Consider the following 20,179-nt stretch of genomic DNA (forward strand, 5'->3'; position numbering starts at 1 on the left):
TCCATACATGACCACTGGAAAAACCATAGCCTTGACTAGACGGACCTTGGTTGGCAAAGTAATGTCTCTGCTTTTTAATATGCTATCTAGGTTGGTCATAACTTTCCTTCCAAGGAGTAAGCGTCTTTTAATTTCATGGCTGCAATCAGCATCTGAAGTGATTTTGGAGCCCAAGAAAATGAAGTCTGACACCGTTTCCACTGTTTCCCCATCTGTTTCTCAAGAAGTGATGGGATCAGATGCCATGATCTTCGTTTTCTGAATGTTGAGCTTCAAGCCAACTTTTTCACTCTCCTCTTTCACTTTCATCAAGAGGCTTTTTAGTTCCTCTTCACTTTCTGCCATAAGGGTGGTTTCATCTGTATATCTGAGGTTATTGATTTCTCCTGGCAATCTTGATTCCAGCTTGTGCTTCTTCCAGCCCAGCGTTCCTCATGATGTACTCTGCATATAAGTTAAATAAGCAAGGTGACAATATACAGCCTTGATGTACTCCTTTTCCTATTTGGAACCAGTCTGTTGTTCCATGTACAGTTCTGACTGTTGCTTCCTGACCTTCATATAGGTTTCTCAAGAGGCAGATCAGGTGGTCTGGTATTCCCATCTCTTTCAGAATTTTCCACTGTTTATTGTGATCCACACAGTCAAAGGCTTTGGCATATTCAATAAAGCAGAAATAGATGTTTGTCTGGAACTCTCTTGCTTTTTCCATGATCCAGTGGATGTTGGCAATTTGATCTCTGATTCCTCTGCCTTTTCTAATAAAGCAGTCCCTACTAGCATTTTGAGCTTCTCTGGTAGCTCAGAAGTAAAGAAACTGCCTGCCAGTGCAGGAGATGTGGGTCCGATTTATAGGTGGGGAAGATTCCCTGAAGAAGGAAATGACAACCCACTCCAGTATTCTTGCCTGAAAAATCCCATGGACAGAGGACCCTGTCAGGCTACTGGCAGTTGATGGAGTCACCAAGAGTCTGACACGACTGAGCACAACACAGCACAGCATTTATCAAAATGCTAGTAGGGACTGCTTTATTATCTAAATTTTTACAGTGAACATGTACCATTTTGTAGTAGGAAGTAATTTTTTATTTTCAAAGGGGGAATTCAATAAGTCAAAATTAAACAGTCCAACCAGTCCATTCTAAAGGAGATCAATCCTGGGTGTTCATTGGAACGACTGATGCTAAAGCTGAAACTCCAATACTTTGGCCACCTCATGAGATGAATTGACTCACTGGAAAAGAGTCTGATGCTAGGAAGGATTGGGGGTGGGAGGAGACGGGGACGACAGAGAATGAGATGGCTGGATGGCATCACCGACTCAATGGACATGAATTTGAGTGAACTCCGGGAGTTGGTGATGGACAGGGAGGCCTGGCGTGCTGTGATTCATGGGGTCGCAAAGAGTCGGACACGACTGAGTGACTGAACTGAACTGAAACAGTCTAAAGTAATAAAAGCTTGCTTTCAAATAAAAACCACAATTTATCAATTAAAAATCCCTAAAGTGAGAAGCAAACTGAAAAACAAATTAGTGATTTAGAAAACAGCTTAAGGAATTTTCCCAGAACCAAAAAAAAAGGAAAAAAAGGACAATAATTATTAAAATACTGAAGGATTCAGAACATACAAAGGGAATATATAAAGGGAAAGGATTTCAGAAACAAACTATAGAACACAGGCATACCTCGGAGACCACACAGGTTTGGTTCCGGACCACCACAATAAAGGGACTATCTCAACAAGTAAGCCACATGAATTTTTTTGTCCTCCAGAGCATATAAAAGTTATGTTTACACTATACTGTAGTCTAGTAAATGTGTAATAATAACATTATGTCTATCTAAAACAAAGTACGCATTTTAATTTAAAAATACCCTGCTGCTAAAAAAATGCTAAACATCATCTGAGCCTGTGGCAAGTTGTAATCTTTTTGCAGTAGTAACATCACAGATCACTGATAGTAGATCACTGTAACAGATACAATAATAATAAAAAGTTTGATATATTGTAGAAATTACCAAAACATGACACAGAGACATGAAGTGAGGAAATGCTGTTGGAAAAATGGTGTTCAACACAGAGTTGCCACAAACTTTCAATCTATAAAAAAACACAGTATCTGAAAAGTACAATAAAGTGTAGCACTATAAAACCAGGTCTGCTTGTATTTGGCAGGAAAGAAATAGCTCTGGTGGCCATAGGAGAAAGGTGGTGGTGGTAGTTTAGTCTCAGTTCAGTTCAGTTCAGTTCAGTCGTTCAGTCGTGTCGGACTCTTTGCGACCCCATGAATCACAGCAGGCCAGGCCTCCCTGTCCATCACCAACTCCCGGAGTTCACTCAAACTCATGTCCATCGAGTCGGTGATGCCATCCAGCCATCTCATTCTCTGTCGTCCCCATCTCCTCCTGCCTCCAACCCCTCTCAGCATCAGAGTCTTCTCAGTTCCCCTCAAAAAGAGAATTTAGTGCAAACACGCAAGCCATGCATCACCTCATCTGAACTTCAAAACAGTCCTTTGAAGAGTCATATTATTATTCATGCCTTTCAGATAAGGAATCCTTATTCAAAGTACCTAAGTCATTTGTCCATATATGCAGCAATTCTTCTAGACTCCATAATCTACAAGTAATTCCATGATTTGCTGCCCTTCATGGAATCACATTTTCAGGTGGGAAGTCCTTACCAAATACCAGATGCCATTAATGAAGAGAGCCACTAAGACCTTGAGACCAGCAGAGCATAAGGTTACAGTGACAAGAAGCACAAATTATGTTAGTCGACCACTAGTGGTACCAGTGAGGCTTCCCGGTGGCCCAGACGGTAAAGAATCTGCCTGCAATGCAGGAGACAGGGGTTCAGTCCTTGAGGTGAGAAGATCCCCTGGAGAAGGGAATGGTTACCCACGCTGCAGTCCATGGAATCACAAAGAGTCAGACATAACTGAGCGACTTTCACTTTCAGCTTTCACTTCAGAGGTAACAGTGACTGGGGCCACTCTCATTTCCATCCCTTGACTCCTGACTCCTGGCTGTGGCAGAAATAGCATCATGTATTGGACCCTAATTTGGAGCAAATATAACCTCTTGGCGAACACTGCTCCAACCCTGTGAGGTACTGCCACCTAGCTGGCACTGTTACCGTGTCTACAAAAGGTCATTCCGTTGCTCTAAAGCCAGCTGCCTCGGAATGATGAGGAGTGTGTCAAGACCACTGAATTACGTGATCATGGGCCCACTGCCACAAATAATTTGCCTCTAAGTGAGTTCCTTGATCAGAAGCAAGGCTGTGTGGACTACCATGATGGTGGTAAGGCATTCTTCAGGTCCATTTGGTAGATTTGGTAGAAGTTTGTATGCAGGGAAGGCAAATCCATATCATGTCTATTTTAGTGTGCAAAAAAGCATTGTTCCTTCCATGACAGAAGCAATTCAATGTAATAAACCTGTCATCAGGTAGCTAGGGGGCTGATCACATTTGATCACATTATGAAAACGGTGTCATATTAGGGCCTCAGTGTCGGTCTCTGCTACTGGCAGATTGGGCACACAGAAATGGCCATAGCAAGGTCAGCCTGGTGAGGAGAAGTCCATGTTGATGAGTCCATGCATAGCTTCTATCCCTGCCATCACTACTTTATTCATTAACCCACTGGGTAATGACAGGAGTATTTGGGAAAGAGGTTGACTAGTATCCACAGAATAGGTCATCCTATCCACTTGATTGTTAAAACCTCTTCTTAAATCACCCTTCAATGAACATTCACAAAAGACACAAATATATTCATGTTTTTGCCCTTTCAGAGAGATCTATACACACTTATCTCTCCCAGATTTCCTTGTGATCAACTTCCCAGTTATGTTTCTGCTAAGTCTCTGACCATCCAGTCAAACAACTGACTACAGCCCATGAATTAATAAAGATTCGTACTTCTGGCCATTTCTGCTTCCAAGCAAAATGAACAACCAAGTACACTGCTTAAAGGTCTACCAACTGAGAGGAATTCCTTCACCACTGTCTTTCAGGCATGTCCCATAAAGGGCACTGTAGAGCAGCTGCTATCTACTTCTAGACGGTGCCTGCATATCATGCAGAACCATCTGTTACCCGGGCCCAGTTTCCCTGTCCCTGGTCAACTGATCATAGGGAACTTGTCATGAAGCCACAGGTGCAGGCTGGGAAAGAGAAGGTAATGCAGCAGAAGAGGGGGATTTGGGCCACTTCATGTAACTTATTTGTACCTTCAGAGCTTTTCGGGAAATTATTTCAGTAGCTACTGTGAGTAGATGGGAGTAGAGGCAATGAAGAAGACAGAGCCTAGCTGAGAGAGAAAGCAGACTCAATCTAAGTCAGCAGCAATGGGAATCGGGAGATCTGGGAGGACTCTTGGGGTATTAAGAAGGTAGAATTGAAAGGACTTTGTGACCACTCTGGATACTGCAGGTGACTCGGGTTCTCTGGCTTGAACAAATGAGTGGTTAAACTAAACAAGATACAGAATAAAGAAGAAGGTCATTTTGTAGGAAGAAAAATGGTAATTTAATTTGGAAAAGTTTTTTGACTTTGAAAGGAATGTGAAGCAGAAAAATGAGATTTCCATCCTAAGAGTAAAATTGTGTTGCTTTGTTTCTGCTCTTTGGAAGGTCTGAGACAGATGAATCTGCTAACTGGGTGGGGAAGAAACTAGCCCTGGAAAGCAATGAGTAAATCTTTGGCAACAATCAAAGGGAAGCCTCCTGTTGGAGGGTAGATTGGCAGCTTTATTGTTCAGGACAAAGGATAAAAATAGTACCATTGTATTTATGTGTCTAAACAAAATGATCAGGGAAGGTGGTAAGGGCTTAGGGTAGCAAAAGTGAAAGATGTCTCAGGGCATTAAACTTTCTGTTTTAGATGCAACAATGCACAAGACGCTTTAGAAGTAGCAATGCATAAGAACAGGGTTGAAGGACTTGTGAAAAGAATCCTGTGACAGTGAGGAGATTACCTGGGATAGGAGACTTGACATTCTTCATGATCTAGGACAACCAAGAATATGCCCAGTCACCCAGCGCTAGCTTCCAGAGTTCTTCATCATGGTCACAGGTCAAAACGGCTAATACTGAAAGCCATACAACCCACTTCTTACCTTTCATCAAGTATAAATAGGAAAGTAATTAAAACCATTGTTAGCTTACATGGAAGAATATCTCGGTATCTATTTTTGTCTCTGTTGTGTAGTTCATTCCCAGAGTGGAAAACAGCAGGCAGATTCTGAACTTTCAAATCCTTTAAAAGGTAAGAAATATATGTAATATATTTACTATGACAGAAAAAAAAAAAAAAGGAGGAAAGAAAAAATATCTGTCTTGAGTAGTTAACAGTATGGTAACAACAACACAGAACACATGAATACAGAACACGAAGGGGAACTGAAACTAACTAGGAAGGCCTTGTTTCATACTCAAAGGGCACTGATGTGTATCCAGCCCTACCCTATTTGAACAATTGCAGACAAAGCCTGAGAGTCCATACTTCTTAAAAACTCTTCAGTAACTCTTGGGTAGCCAACTTGGCACTACCATAAGTTAATGTTGGCCACTGCTGCAATGGAGAATGAGGATCCAGGTTTTAAGCCATAAGATAATATCAGAGTCACATATAGATCTTGGTTAAAACCAAAATATTTACCACAAATTCCTGCGTGATTTCATATTCTGATACTTTTTTTGTAAGTATTTTAAAATAATCCCTGATGGTTGATTGCTCCTGAGTATTAAATATTAATGGTCGAACCACAGCTAACTGAACTAGCTCCTTTTCAGAAACAATTTCCACACATATTTTTACATTTTAATCTTTCTGCAAACCAATTCTAAAAGTAGCCTAGAAAAAAGCAACTGTAAAAAGAAGCAGAACAATTCTATTAAAGAAGAGTAATGAGGGAAGACAAGTCTTAATTGATGGTAAAATATAATACAAAGCTATGTTAATTTTAAAAGTTTGGTACATGAATAAATGAATCAATTTTTAAAACCACAAAAATAAAATATATATGGTGCTTCAGTATATGAAAAAGTAGCATTTCACACCACTGAAGAGAAGTTGGGACAAGAGGATCGTTGAACAACTGATTAGTTATAGAGTGTTGGATCCCTACCAAGTATCTTATAACAAATTAAATGCTACCTGGATGAAAGATTTATGCATTGAAAAAAAAAATCATAAAATATTAGAAAAAAAGCAAGAAATAATTGCTATGTTCCTAGAGTGAAAGGGGAATCCCTAAAGGATGCAGAAAACCCTGAAGCCCCCAAAAGAAAGAATGACATTCAACCATTAAAAATTAGCTATTTCTTCACAGTAAATGTATATGCACACACATGTAACACAAAAAGCAAAGTGGAAAATTTTACCATATATACAAAACACATACAAAAAGGATAATTTCTTCATTATATAAAGAGTTAATAATTGATAAGAAAAGGAATAAATAGAAAATTAGGCAAACAACTGGAATTAGTTCACTGAAAATAAATATGAAAGGCTTAAAAGCATATGGAAAGCTATCTGTTCTCAAATTAAGAAATGCCAATTCGAACATCAACAAGAAATCATCTGTCACTTAAAAGACGAGTAAAGACCCAAAAATCTAACAGCACAAAATACTGGTTGTCTTTCCAGGAATTTGTTCCAAAGACTATGCATAGGAACATGAATGAAGAGGGGCGATGTTTTTCATAATAACAACATCTGTAATAATCTAAATGTTCATCATAGAGGACTATTTAAAGAAAAAAAGTCTTCATTAATATAACTACCATGCAATACTTAAAAAGAATGAGATAGACCTATATATGCTCATAATATATTTGGGAATTATTTCTTATTGGAATTCTTTATAAAAGGAAAGAAAGAGCAAAATAATAAAGTACATGCCAACAATTTTTCTGAAAGTTTATATGACAGATTTAACAGTGGTATAGGGAATCAAGAGAGAAAAAGAGACTTTATCTGTTTTATAACCTTTTAAGCTATTTTATTCTTTTACTATGTACACCCATTACTTTAGAAACAAATTTAATATTTAAAAATAAAAACAAGTTCAACCTGAAAAAAAAGAACAGATATTCTCTGATTGAGAAGTAGAAAAACAAATCACATACAGACCTTAGTTAAAACCAAAATATTTACCATAAATTCCTGGGTGATTTCATCTTCTGATACTTTTTTTGTAAGTATTTTAAAATAATCCCTGATGGTTAATTGCTCTTGTGTATTGAATATTAATGGTTGAATCAGAGCTAACTGAGCTAGCTCCTTTTCAGAAACAATTTCCACACCTAAGAAAGAGAAAAATTCACATCTCTAAGTTACTTATATATGTGTGAAGGGAGAGATTATTTTTATTGTTTTCTTTTAAGTGAAGATCCAGCCATTTAAGAATTAACAGAATTTTATTTTTCCAGAGGTGAAGAGTCTATTATTACTTTTTTTTAATTTTTACTTTTCAGTTCAGTTCAGTTCAGTCGCTCAGTCGTGTCCGACTCTCCGCGACCCCATGAATCACAGCACGCCAGGCCTCCCTGTCCATCACCAACTCCTGGAGTTCACTCAAACTCATGTCCACAAAGTCGGTGATGCCATCCAGCCATCTCATTCTCTGTCGTCCCCTTCTCCTCCCGCCCCCAACCTTTCCCAGCATCAGAGTCTTTTCCAGTGAGTCAACTCGTCGCATGAGGTAGCCAAAGTATTGCAGTTTCAGCTTTAGCATCAGTCCCTCCAATGAACACCCAGGATCAATCTCCCTTAGAATGGACTGGTTGGATCTCCTTGCAGTCCAAGGGACTCTCAAGAGTCTTCTCCAACACCACAGTTCAAAAGCATCAATTCTTCGGCGATCAGCTTTCTTCACAGTCCAACTCTCACATACATACATGACCATGGGAAAAACCATAGCCTTGACTAGACAGACCTTTGTTGGCAAAGTAATGTCTCTGCTTTTCAATATGCTATCAAGGTTGGTCATAACTTTCCTTCCAAGGAGTAAGCGTCTTTTAATTTCATGGTTGCAGTCAGCATCTGCAGTGATTTTGGAGCCCAGAAAAATAAAGTCTGACACTGTTTCCACTGTTTTTCCATCTATTTCCCATAAAGTGATGGGACCAGATGCCATGATCTTAGTTTTCTGAATGTTGAGCTTCAAGCCAACCTTTTCACTCTCCTCTTTCACTTTCATCAAGAGGCTTTTGAGTTCCTCTTCACTTTCTGCCATAAGGGTAGTGTCATCTGCATATTTGAGATTATTGATATTTCTCCCAGTAATCTTGATTCCAGCTTGTGCTTCTTCCAGCCCAGCGTTCCTCATGATGTACTCTGCATATAAGTTAAATAAGCAAGGTGACAATATATGCGTTAGTATATTGTATTTGTGTTTTTCCTTCTGGCTTACTTCGCTCTGTAAAATAGGCTCTAGTTTTATCCACCTGATTAGAACTGGTTCAAATGCATTCTTTTTAATGGCTGAGTAATACTCCATTGTGTATATGTATCAAAGCTTTCTTATCCATTCGTCTGCAGATGGACATCTAGGTTGCTTCCATGTCCTGGCTATTATAAACAGTGCTGCAATGAACATTGGAGTACATGTGTCTCTTTCAATTCTGGTTTCCTCAGTGTGTATGCCCAGGAGTGTGATTGCTGGATCATATGGCAGTTCTATTTCCAGTTTTTTGAGGAATCTCCACATTGTTTCTATTATTACTTTTAAAGGAAGTGTCCTTATTTTGGAAAAATCATGACTATACACCTTGAAATTACACAAAATCCATTATTCTTGGAAAAAAACTATTGTGTTAAAAATATAACAGATATGATAGACTGAGAAGTGATCTGTTTTATAATGTGACTGAGTGTATATATTGACAATTATACCAAGGCAAGCAAGGCAAAAGAACCAGAGATCAAATTGCCAACATCCATTGGATCATAGAAAAAGCAAGGGAATTCCAGAAAACCATCTATTTTTGTTTCATTGTCTATGCTAAATTCTTTGCGTGGATCACAACAAACTGTAGAAGATTCTTAAAGAGATGGGGATATCAGACCATCTTACCTGCTTCCTGAGAAACCTGTACGCAGATCAAGAAGCAACAATTAGAACCAGACATGGAACAACGTACTGGTTGCAAATTGGAAAAGGAGTACATCAAGGCTATATATTGTCACTTTGCTTATGTAACTTATATGCAGAGTACATCAGGCGAAATGCTGGGCTGGATGAAGCACAAGTTGGAATCAAGATTGCTGGGAGAAGTATCAATAACCTCGGATATGCAGATGACACCAACCTAATGACAGAAAGTGAAGAGGAACTAAAGAGCCGCTTGATTAAGGTGAAAGAGGGTGAAAAGCTGGCTTAAAACTCAACATTCAAAAAGAAGATCATGGCATCTGGTCCCATCACTTCATGGCAAATAAATGGGAAACAATGGAAACAGTGACAGACTATTTTGGAGGGCTCTAAAAGCACTGCAGACAGTGATGGCAGCCATGAAATTAAAAGATGCTTGCTCCTTGAAAGAAAAGCTATGACCAACATAGACAGCACATTACAAAGCAGAGACATTACTTTGCCAACAAAGGTCTGTCTAGTCAAGGCTATGGTTTTTCCATTGGTCACGTATGGATGTGAGAGAGAGTTGGACCATAAAGAAGGCTAAGTGCCAAAGAATTGATGCTTTTGAACTGTGGTGTTGGAGAAGACTTGAGAGTCTCTTGGACAACAAGGAGATCAAACCAGTCCATCCTAAAGGAAATCAGTCCTGAATATTCATTGGAAGGACTTTACTGAAGATGAAGCTCCAATAATTTGGCTACCTGACGCAAAGAGCTGACTTATTGGAAAAGACACTGATGCTGGGAAAGACTGAGGGCAGGAGGAGAAGTGGGCAACAGAGGATGAAATGGTTGGATGGCATCACTGACTCGATGGATGTGAGTTTTAGCAAACTCTGGGAGATACAGAAGGACAGGGAAGCCTGGCATGCTGCAGTCTACGGGCTCACAAAGCATCAGATACAACTGAGTGACTGGACAAAAACAAAACACATACAAGACATGGATGGGAAAAATAAAGAACTTTTTTCCTCCCTGGGACCAAGTGTTTAGAAGTCCCTGGACCCTGGAATCTGAGATGAGAGTATATGCAGAGTCTAACACACCTCTAACTCGAATTCTAAAACAGATCAAGCATGCACATGTGCATACACACATAAATCACAAGGATTAAGAGGATCTCTATGATATAATTGATAGCACTAAAATAAATATATAGCGTATATCTCTATATGTTATATACAATTGTAAGTAATTTGATGGCATCACCAACTCAATGGACATGAGTTTGGGCAAGCTCAGGGAGATGATGGAGGACAGAGAAGTCTGGCATGCTGCAGTCCATGTGGTTCCAAAAAGTTGGACATGACTGAACTACTGAACAACAACAAAAACAATAATGATACATTATACTACAGATATAGATCTATATCATATAGCTATATACTTGTAACCAATCATAACAAAAGAGAATACATTCTATTTAATAGTACATATGGAAATTTTCTGAAAAACTTATGGTCTTTTAGGTCATGTCAATAATCTAGATTCTAAATATCTAAAATTTTAAAGATCATGTACACTGGCCAAAATGCCATAAATCTAGAAAGTCAATATTAAAATAATTTTTTTAAATATGAATTTTGAGGGATTTCCCTAGTGGTCTGGTGTTTGAGAATCTGCTTTCCAGTGCAGGGGGTTTGATCCCTGGTTGGGGAACTTGGTTCCCATATGCCTCAGGGTAACTAAATTCACACGCCTCAACTAGAGAGGCTGCAAGTCACAAACTACAAAGTCCATGCACTCTGGAGCCCATGCATGACAATCAGAGAGAAGCCTGGTGCCGCAACAAAGATCCCACATGCTGCAACTAAGACCCAACACAGTCAGAAAAACAGAGAATCCTGACATAAAAGGACTCTCGTTTTTTAAAAAAAGAAGAATTCTGAGGTAAAACGCGTAAGTGAAATCTCTTTCCAAAGCCAAATCATATAACAAAAATCAAGTAAATACCAGCAAAAAATACACAAGAAGCAATTAAACAAAAGAACGGGCATAAAGAAGAGGTAGAAGTTCCTAAGAATCTGCACTGCCCTGAGAAACTCATCTTGTCTTGGAACCCTATTATATCCAAAAGCTCTTTCTAGAGGCGAAAATGAGGAACTGTTGGTGGGGAGAGGCAGTCACAGAAATCCTAAAATTTCCCACAGGTATCTCTAGGAAGCCCAAAAGTGAACTGAAGTCACTCAGTTGTGTCTGACTCTTTGCGACCCCATGGACTGTAGCCTACCAGGCTCCTCTGTCCATGGGATTTTCCAGGCAAGAATTCTGGAGTGGGTCGCCATTTCCTTCTCCAAGAGATCTTCCCAACCCAGGGACTGAACCCGGGTCTCCCGCATTGTAGGCAGATGTTTTACCATCTGAGCCACCAGGGAGTAGCCACAAGGAAGCCCAAGGAGAAGACAAAATTCCCATTCGAAGCCATTTGATCATCTTCCATTCCCAACAGAAACACCCGTTTGGCTTCACTGTGTTCTAGCCTTGCTGGGAAAAAAAATGCTGAGAGAAGGCAGAGACAGCATTATGGTTTACTTTATTATTCATATCTATATTTTCTTTTTTCCCACATATGATAATGCATAATCCAAAAAAAATTTATTATTTTACTTACAAAGTAACTATTGTGCAACAAAGTCAGATTAAGAAAATGAAGAAGCAGGTCATATTTAATCTATAAAAGTTAAGAAATACACAGCTCATTTTATTAAATTGACATGTTTGCTATGCTAAAATACTTAAAGAATAGAAATGTACCTTTTATTAATGTGAGGTATGGAACAGTTTCTTCATTTTTATAGGAAAATCCTAGAAAATAATCTTTTTCCCTTTTGAAAAAGTTTTTCCTAGCTCTTTTCCTGCATCTCTATTAGAAATTTCTTTGTGCATACCCCTGAAATATAGCCTCATCAAGAATCTGCTAATAAAATGGGATGAGGTCATACCCTGAAGTGTAGGAATCTCAGGATGGGAAGGCCCTGCAAGCTCTTCATCCTCACTGCTCGACTTCTGCTTTAGAAAGAAGCTACTGGTTTTCCGCAAGGTGCCGTCATTCTCACTAGAAAAGAAATTTATATTTGCCCATGGCTTAGAGAATGTATGTGTATTTAAAAGAGAATCTTTGATAATCTATATTAACTATTCAATTGACATTCACCTCCATTTCAGTTCAACCACCCGCTTCCATTGTCAACCCCAGGAACTGACCCACTTTCAAAAAGATAATTCCAAAGTCCCAACGTCTGATCACAAACTCCAACTTTAGCTTTCACTTTGCTTGCAAACCAGCCGCCGTAGATCAATCCCCCTATTCATTTCTTTCGTCCTTTATCCAGACTGTGGTAGAAGAAAAGTACTGGGGTCACTGGGCTTTCTAGCATCAGCAGAGAACCATTTGGAAAACACTGGTATGTTTCTATTCCGTTTCCTCTACCATTCCTAATTTCTGAACTACCATTCTCATGTACTACCTTTCTCAATGCTCTGCTTTAGTAACAATGGAGCCCCTTCTATGAAATGTAAGCCAGAAAGTAAGAACTTTTTCAATTTACTCTCTTTAAAAATCTACACTTAAGTGCATCAGCATTCTTCATTATTCCTTGTTTTCTCCATGTTCAGAATTAATCCTTTCAGGTTTTCAACTCTATGCTGTCTCTTCTGAGACATTTTTCTAAAATTATGTTTTCTCCAGTTCAGTTCACCTCAATTCAGTTGCTCAGTCATGTCCGACTCTTTGCGATCACAAGGGCTGCAGCATGCCAGGATTCCCTGTCCATCACCAATTCCCCGAGCTTGCTCAAACTTATGTCCATTGAGTTGGTGATGCCATCCAACCATCTCATCCTCTGTCATCCCCTTCTCCTCCTCCCTTCAATCTTCCCCAGCATCAGCGTCTTTTCAAATGAGTTAGTTCTTTGCATCAGGTGGCCAAAGTATTGGAGTTTCATCTTCAGCATCAGCCCTTCCAATGAATATTCAGGACTGATTTCCTTTAGGATGGACTGGTTGGATCTCCTTGCAGTCCAAGGGACTCTCAAGAGTCTTCTCCAACACCACAGTTCAAAAGCATCAATTCTTTTGCACTCAGCTTTCTTTATAGTCCAACTCTCACATCCGTACGTGACTACTGGAAAAACCACAGTTTTGACAAGATGGACCTTTGTTGGCAAAGTAATGTCTCTGCTTTTTAAAATACTGTCTAGGTTGGTCATAGCTTTTCTACCAAGGAGCAAGCATGTTTTAATTTCATGGCTGCAGTCATCATCTGCAGTGCTTTTGGAGCCCTCCAAAATAAAGTCTGTCACTGTTTCCATTGTTTCCCCATCTATTTGCCATGAAGTGATGGGACCAGATGCCATAATCTTAGTTTTTTGAATGTTGAATATTTTCTTAAATATAACTAATTTCTCCCTACCTACAAATTCTTCCATATCATAAGAATGGAGATGAATCAAGTGATTCTCTCTCACCTTAAAAATAGGAAACCCTTTAATCTTTCTATCTCCATTGAAATACTGTTCTATATACTCTAACAGGTTCTCAAATACTAGCCCACATTTCCTTTCTGTTTCCTTTCCAACTTCTCACTACTCAGTTTACTCACTTATGCTATCAGTTTGGCTCTTTTTGCACTTTCATTTGCAACCCCATTTAGCAAAAGGCTCCTAATTTGATTTCTGGGTCTGCTCTCCAATTCCTGAGAAAATTCTCCCCTAAATGAAAATTTAAGTGTTATACTCGCCCACCAACTTCAGGATAAACTCAGGCTCCTCACTGAACTTGTAAATTCAGGAGGCTAACAGACTCACTCTTGCCCACTTTTCTGTCCTCATCTCTGTTAATTTCCTTTATGTGCTTTATGCCTCAGCCTTAACAAAGTAAATGTCTTTTCCTTTTGTTTCTGTGGGTAATAACAGGTTTCTAACTCTTTGTTCCTCCCCCTTTTCTTGAGTTACTGTAAACATCTACTTGTTCTCCATTTCCTACCAGCTGTCTTTCACCATCAAGCCTCCTTCCTGATAGATAACAGATAGATGACGGATAGACAGACAGGAAGATGCAAAAAACCTCCATCTGTGCTTCATTTTCATTCTAACAGACTAAATAAAATGTGTACTCCTTGGTTTCACATATATTCAGTTCATTCAAACTATGGCCCACATTATATTTTCTATTCTGTCTCTCATCTTCCCAAGCTTCCTGACATTCCAATTAACGTATACCCTATAACTCTTGACACTTAACACTTCTCACCAATAATAAGATATTTTCACGGCTCCTTATTTTTGCTCAAACTTCTTCCTACACCTTGAAATTTTCTTCCCTTGCTTTTCACCTGCTGAACCTCTGTTTATGTAAGATCTTAAATCCAACCAAAATATCATCTCCTCAAAGCAGCTGGTGGAGATAGCTCCCCCTTGCATACTTTTCTGTTTTCTGTACCCACAATCCTTAGACTCTGATTTTATAACAATATTTACTACTGTATTTAACTTTGTTTTTCATGTGTCTGGGCCCCAACTGTAAACTACAGAACAAGAACTATTAATATTTTGTATTTGTATACAGAGCTTAGTATTAATTAGTATCTAATAATTAGTATATATTAGTAACATATAGTATTATCTCGAAACACTTTTGAATTAATGTTATTTATTGTTCATTTAATGCACTTATGAAAGTTGTTTTTACAACTGTATACTATACACATTATTATGCAGTGCTCTTCCAGTGACTGTAGCTAATATTACTTACAAATCTCTAAGAAAATATGACTCAATATTTTCTTATTTAATGTCTTTGTACATAACACTTAAATTTAAATATTTTATAAGCATTAAAGTTGCTGTTTCTTTTATTTCTAATGGAAATTTACTTTTTCTCCAAGTTTTTAATTTTTTTTCATACATAGTATTCACCATGCTAATAGTTCCATTTCTAGTATACATTATTCTTTTTCTGAAAACATGTAATATCTTATAAAAGACTCTGATGCTGGGAAAGGTTGGGGGCGGGAGGAGAAGGGGACGACAGAGAATGAGATGGCTGGATGGCATCACCGACTCTGTGGACATGAGTTTGAGTGAACTCCGGGAGTTGGTGATGGACAGGGAGGCCTGGCGTGCTGTGATTCATGGGGTCGCGGAGAGTCGGACACGACTGAGCGACTGAACTGAACTGAACTGAAGCTTTACCTTACTTCAAGTACACTGCCCCATCCAAGAACTCAAAACACACTTAACAAAGGTTTTGGAACTGGGTAATTGCTGAGATGATAGAGAAACTGAATCCTTTAGGAATATCTTTTTCTTGTGTTAATATCATATTTATAAGGTCATAAATACATCCTATTTCTAGATAAGTTAGATTGTACTTACTACAAAGTACTATATTTTTAAAATTAATCAAACATTTGAGGGCCATTATTCAGCCTCTACTCAAAGGTCTAGCTATGAATATGAATTAAGCAGAAGACTTATTAAACAAGTATATGAGTTATACCTTTCAGCCTCATCTTTGAACTGATCTTCAAAATCATCACTATGTTGGAAATCTCGAAAAAAGACTTTCAGCTTCCTTGATTTAACTTCATTTTGAAAAACCTATAGGCATATGAAAAAAATTATAGCTATATTTTAGGAATCAATAGTTTAAGAGAAAAAGATTTCTATAGCTTCTCAAGAAGAGCGATAAGGTCTTCAATAATAGAATTAAATCACAATCATGGTGTGATTCCTACTCTAAGAAAATCACTTGAAATGTGTATCTCCCTTTCAATATTTTCCAATCCATCAAAATAGCATGTAGAGTACCATGCACATATAAATTATTTTTATTGAATCACCCAAGTTTTAATCATCCCAGTTATTTTCCAAAAGTTCATAAAAAAGAAAGCTTATTTTTCTTAAAAATAAAAAAAAGATTATTATTGCAGCCCAGAGAAGATTCTTATAAGGAGTGCTTATCTCATTTAGCTTATTGTTAACATCAGATTCAGTTTAGTTCAGTTGCTCAGTCGTGTCCGACTCTCCGTGACCCCATGAATCACAGCACGCCAGGCCTCCCTGTCCATCACCAACTCCCGGAGTTCACTCAAACTCATGTCCATCGAGTCGGTGATGCCATCCAGCCATCTCATTCTCTGTTGTCCCCTTCTCCTCCTGCCCCCAATCCCTCCCAGCATCAGAGACTTTTCCAGTGAGTCAACTCGTCGCATGAGGTGGCCAAAGTATTGGAGTTTCAGCTTTAGCATCAGTCCTTCCAATGAACACCCAGGATCGATCTCCTTTAGAATGGACTGGTTGGATCTCCTTGCAGTACAAGGGACTCTCAAGCGTCTCCTTCAACACCACAGTTCAAAAGCATCAATTCTTCGGTGATCAGCTTTCTTCACAGTCCAACTCTCACATCCATACATGACCACTGGAAAAACCATAGCCTTGACTAGATGGATCTTGGTTGGCAAAGTAATGTCTCTGCTTTTTAATATGTTATCTAGGCTGGTCATAACTTTCCTTCCAAGGAGTAAGCATCTCTTAATTTCATGGCTGCAATCAGCATCAGCAGTGATTTTGGAGCCCCAAAAAATAAATATCAGATTACTAATAAATAAACATTATTTATCTTTATTTCAGTGCTTGTGTAATTTAATCCAGTAATTCTAGGTATGTCTCTGCCATGAGATTTGGTACTACTAAATGGACTTTAGTCCACATTGTTGACTTTGCACAGTCCTGTACAGTACCCAGACCACTGGTAAATAAATTGAATATAATTAAACGGAAAAAATCACCTTAAAATAAAGATTCAGTAATCAATATTTTTGCCCTCAATTCTGCTTCAATTAACCCACTCATCTGACAGTTCTTTTCTGGGGCCCAAATACATGCAGATACTGTTCTAAGTGCTACAGATAAAACACTGAATAAGAGGCATAATGTGTTCTGCCCTTGTGAAATGTATACATTCTCATGGGGAAAGAGAAAATACACAAGCAAACATATAAAAGCTACACCTGTGGTAAACAATAATGCAGTAACAAAGTATGGTGATACTTAACCACCAGGTACCTAAAAGATAGAAGGAAAGTTAGACAAAGAGACAGGAAAGCATCCTGAAGAAAAGGAACAGCAGATCCAAAGTCTAGAAGGCCTGCCACGGTCTGGCCTCTGCCTAATTTTCCACCCTCAGCTCCCACCTATTTCTTATGCAGCATCTCCAGCCATACACTGTGTTATGTCTTCTCATCTTTTTTGAAGTGTCTTTTGATGATTCTTATTTTGTGAAACATTAATCCTTTCCCCTCTTCTTAGTCCATATTCATATATATGTGTTTTGCTTAATTCCATGAAATTTCCTAGACTTGAAATACTTCTTGTGGGTATATATATGCTTGTGGGAATATATACAGCTGACATTCTAGAACATGAAACCAAGCACAATCAATTTTAAATGCAAGCATATTAATGGAATAACTACCTAGAACTCTTATCAAGCACATTCGTTATGCAGGATAAGTCAAAACATATAATTTATTCTGTTTTAACTTCACATAAATAACCACTAGTGGAGGTGATAGAATCCCAGCTGAGCTATTTAAAATCTTAAAAGAGGATGCTGTTAAAGTGCTGCGCTCAATATGTCAGCAAAACTCAGCAGTGGTCACAGGACTGGAAAAGGTCAGAAGGGCAATGTCAAAGAATATTCAAACTACCCTAAATTGTATTCGTTTCACATACGAGTAAAGTTATGCTCAAAACCCTTCAAGCTAGGCTTCAGCAGTAAATGAACTGAGAACTTCCGGATGTACAAACCGGGTTTAGAAAAGGCAAAGGAACCAGAGATCAAATTGGCAACATTTGTTGCATCATGGAGAAAATAAGGGAATTCCAGAAAAAAGACCTACTTCTGCTTCATTGACTACACAAAGCCTTTGACTGTGAGGATCACAACAAACTGTGGAAAATTCTTAGAGGTGGGAATACCAGATCACCTTACCTGTCTCCTAAGAAACCTGTATGCACGTCTAGAAGCAACAGTAAGAACTGGAATGGAAAAACAGACTGGTTCAAAATTGGGAAAGGAGTACAAGGCTGTTTATCGTCATCCTGATTATTTAACTTATATGCAGAATACCTCATGGGAAAATGCCAGACTGGATAAATCACAAGCTGGTTTGGTTGGTGATGGATAAGGAAGTCTGGTATTCTGCAGTCCATGGGGTCACAAAGAATCGGACATGACTGAGTGACTGAACTGAACTGCGCTGCATCACGAGCCAGTCCCTGAATTCGTCACACTGTGATTTCATTAGTAAATGGGACTTTATCTTTTTCTGCCACACTTCACCCCAAATGTTAAAAAAAAAAACCCTTTCAGTACAACCTATCACCACTGTCTGGCTGTTGTGTATGAGTTTTTAGTCTTAGCAGTTCAAAGCACTATTTTTCCTCTTGGTATAACCAATTGTACCCACACCATAAATTGCACAGACCATTCTATCCACAATGTCACCTGTCACAGAAAAAGTTCCCATATATGCACAGGTCATCTTCTGTAATCTCTAAGCAGTTTTATCTGTCTTATGTTCCACTTCCTAAATTACTACCACATTTCCTCAACTCTTAAGGTTTATAATGAGTCTTGATAATCTGCAGTTATCCCAGTTCTCATTCCACAACATACACACTTTGCCTTCTTTTCCTAATACTGCATATTTTTGGCCTTCCATTTCCCCAAGTAAGTTTGATTCAGCTGATTAAATATCTTTCTCCCTCACCTACAAACACAAAATTTGAAATCTGTATTAACGTGTACACCCGTGGTGGATTCATGTCAATGTATGCAAAACTACTACAATATTGTAAAGTAATTAGCCTCCAATTAAAACAAATTTATACTGAAAAAATAAAATAAAATAAACCTAGGTTAAATTAACTTTGTATTTTAAATTAAGAAAAACTGTTATCTTCATTATATTAAGTCTTATTATCCATTAATATGATATCAGTTCAGTTCAGTTCAGTTGCTCAGTCATGTCTGACTCTGTGCAAACCTATGGACTGCAGCATGCCAGGATTCCCTGTCCATCACCAACTCCTAGAGTTTACTCAAACTCATGTCCGTTGAGTCGGTGATGCCATCCAACCATCTCATCCTCTGGCATCCCTTTCTCCTCCGGCCTTCGATCTTTCCCAGCATTAGGATCTTTTCAAATGAATCAGCTCTTCGCATCAGGTGGCCAGGTACTGGAATTTCAGCTTCAGCATCAGTCCTTCCAATGAACATTCAGAACTGATTTCCTTTATGATTGACTGGTTGGATCTCCTTGCAGTCCAAGGGACTCTCAAGAGTCTTCTCCAACACCACAGTTCAAAAGCATCAATTCTTTTGCACTCAGCTTTCTTTATAGTCCAACTCTCACATCCGTACGTGACTACTGGAAAAACCATAGCCTTGATTAGACAGACCTTTGTGGGCAAAGTAATGTCTCTGCTTTTTAATATGCTATCTAGGTTGCTCATAACTTTCCTTCCAAGGAGCAAGCGTCTTTTTATTTCATGAATGCAGTCAACATCTGCAGTGATTTTGGGGCCCTAAAAAATAGAGTGTGACACTGTTTCCACTGTTTCTCCATCTACTTGCCATGAACTGATGGGACTGGACACAACGACCTTTGTTTTCTGAATGTTGAGCTTTAAGCCAACTTTTTCACTCTCCTCTTTCACTTTCATCAAGAGGCTCTTTAGTTCTTCACTATCTGGCATAAGGGTGGTGTCATCTGCATATCTGAGGTTATCGATATTTCTCCCAGCAATTTTGATTCCAGCTTGTGCTTCTTCCAGCCCAGCGTTTCTCATGATATACTCTGCATATAAGTTAAATAAGCAGGGTGACAATGTACAGCCTTGAAGTACTCCTTTTCCTATTTGGAACCAGTCTGCTGTTCCATGCTGTTGTTTCCTGACCTGCATACAGATTTCTCAGGAGGAAGTTCAGGTGGTCTGCTATTTCCATCTCTAAGAAT

General features: G+C 38.7%; 1 protein-coding gene across 1 annotated transcript in view; it reads right to left on the reverse strand.

The window, feature by feature from the left end:
• The window catches only part of PTPN20 (protein tyrosine phosphatase non-receptor type 20), a 58,798-nt gene that overhangs the window by 18,068 nt on the left and 20,551 nt on the right, over window positions 1–20,179 (reverse strand). The window contains exons 4-7 of the mRNA XM_088842485.1: window positions 15,655–15,755; window positions 12,099–12,211; window positions 7,174–7,322; window positions 5,178–5,268 (exon numbers count right to left, since the gene is read on the reverse strand). Coding sequence (XP_088698611.1) covers window positions 5,178–5,268; window positions 7,174–7,322; window positions 12,099–12,211; window positions 15,655–15,755 — 454 coding nt within the window. The remainder of the gene's footprint in view (window positions 1–5,177; window positions 5,269–7,173; window positions 7,323–12,098; window positions 12,212–15,654; window positions 15,756–20,179) is intronic.

The sequence above is a fragment of the Moschus berezovskii genome, chromosome 12, assembly GCF_049115385.1.
Source record: "Moschus berezovskii isolate FMDL1 chromosome 12, NW_MosBer_1.0, whole genome shotgun sequence".
Classification (NCBI taxonomy): Eukaryota; Metazoa; Chordata; class Mammalia; order Artiodactyla; family Moschidae; genus Moschus; species Moschus berezovskii.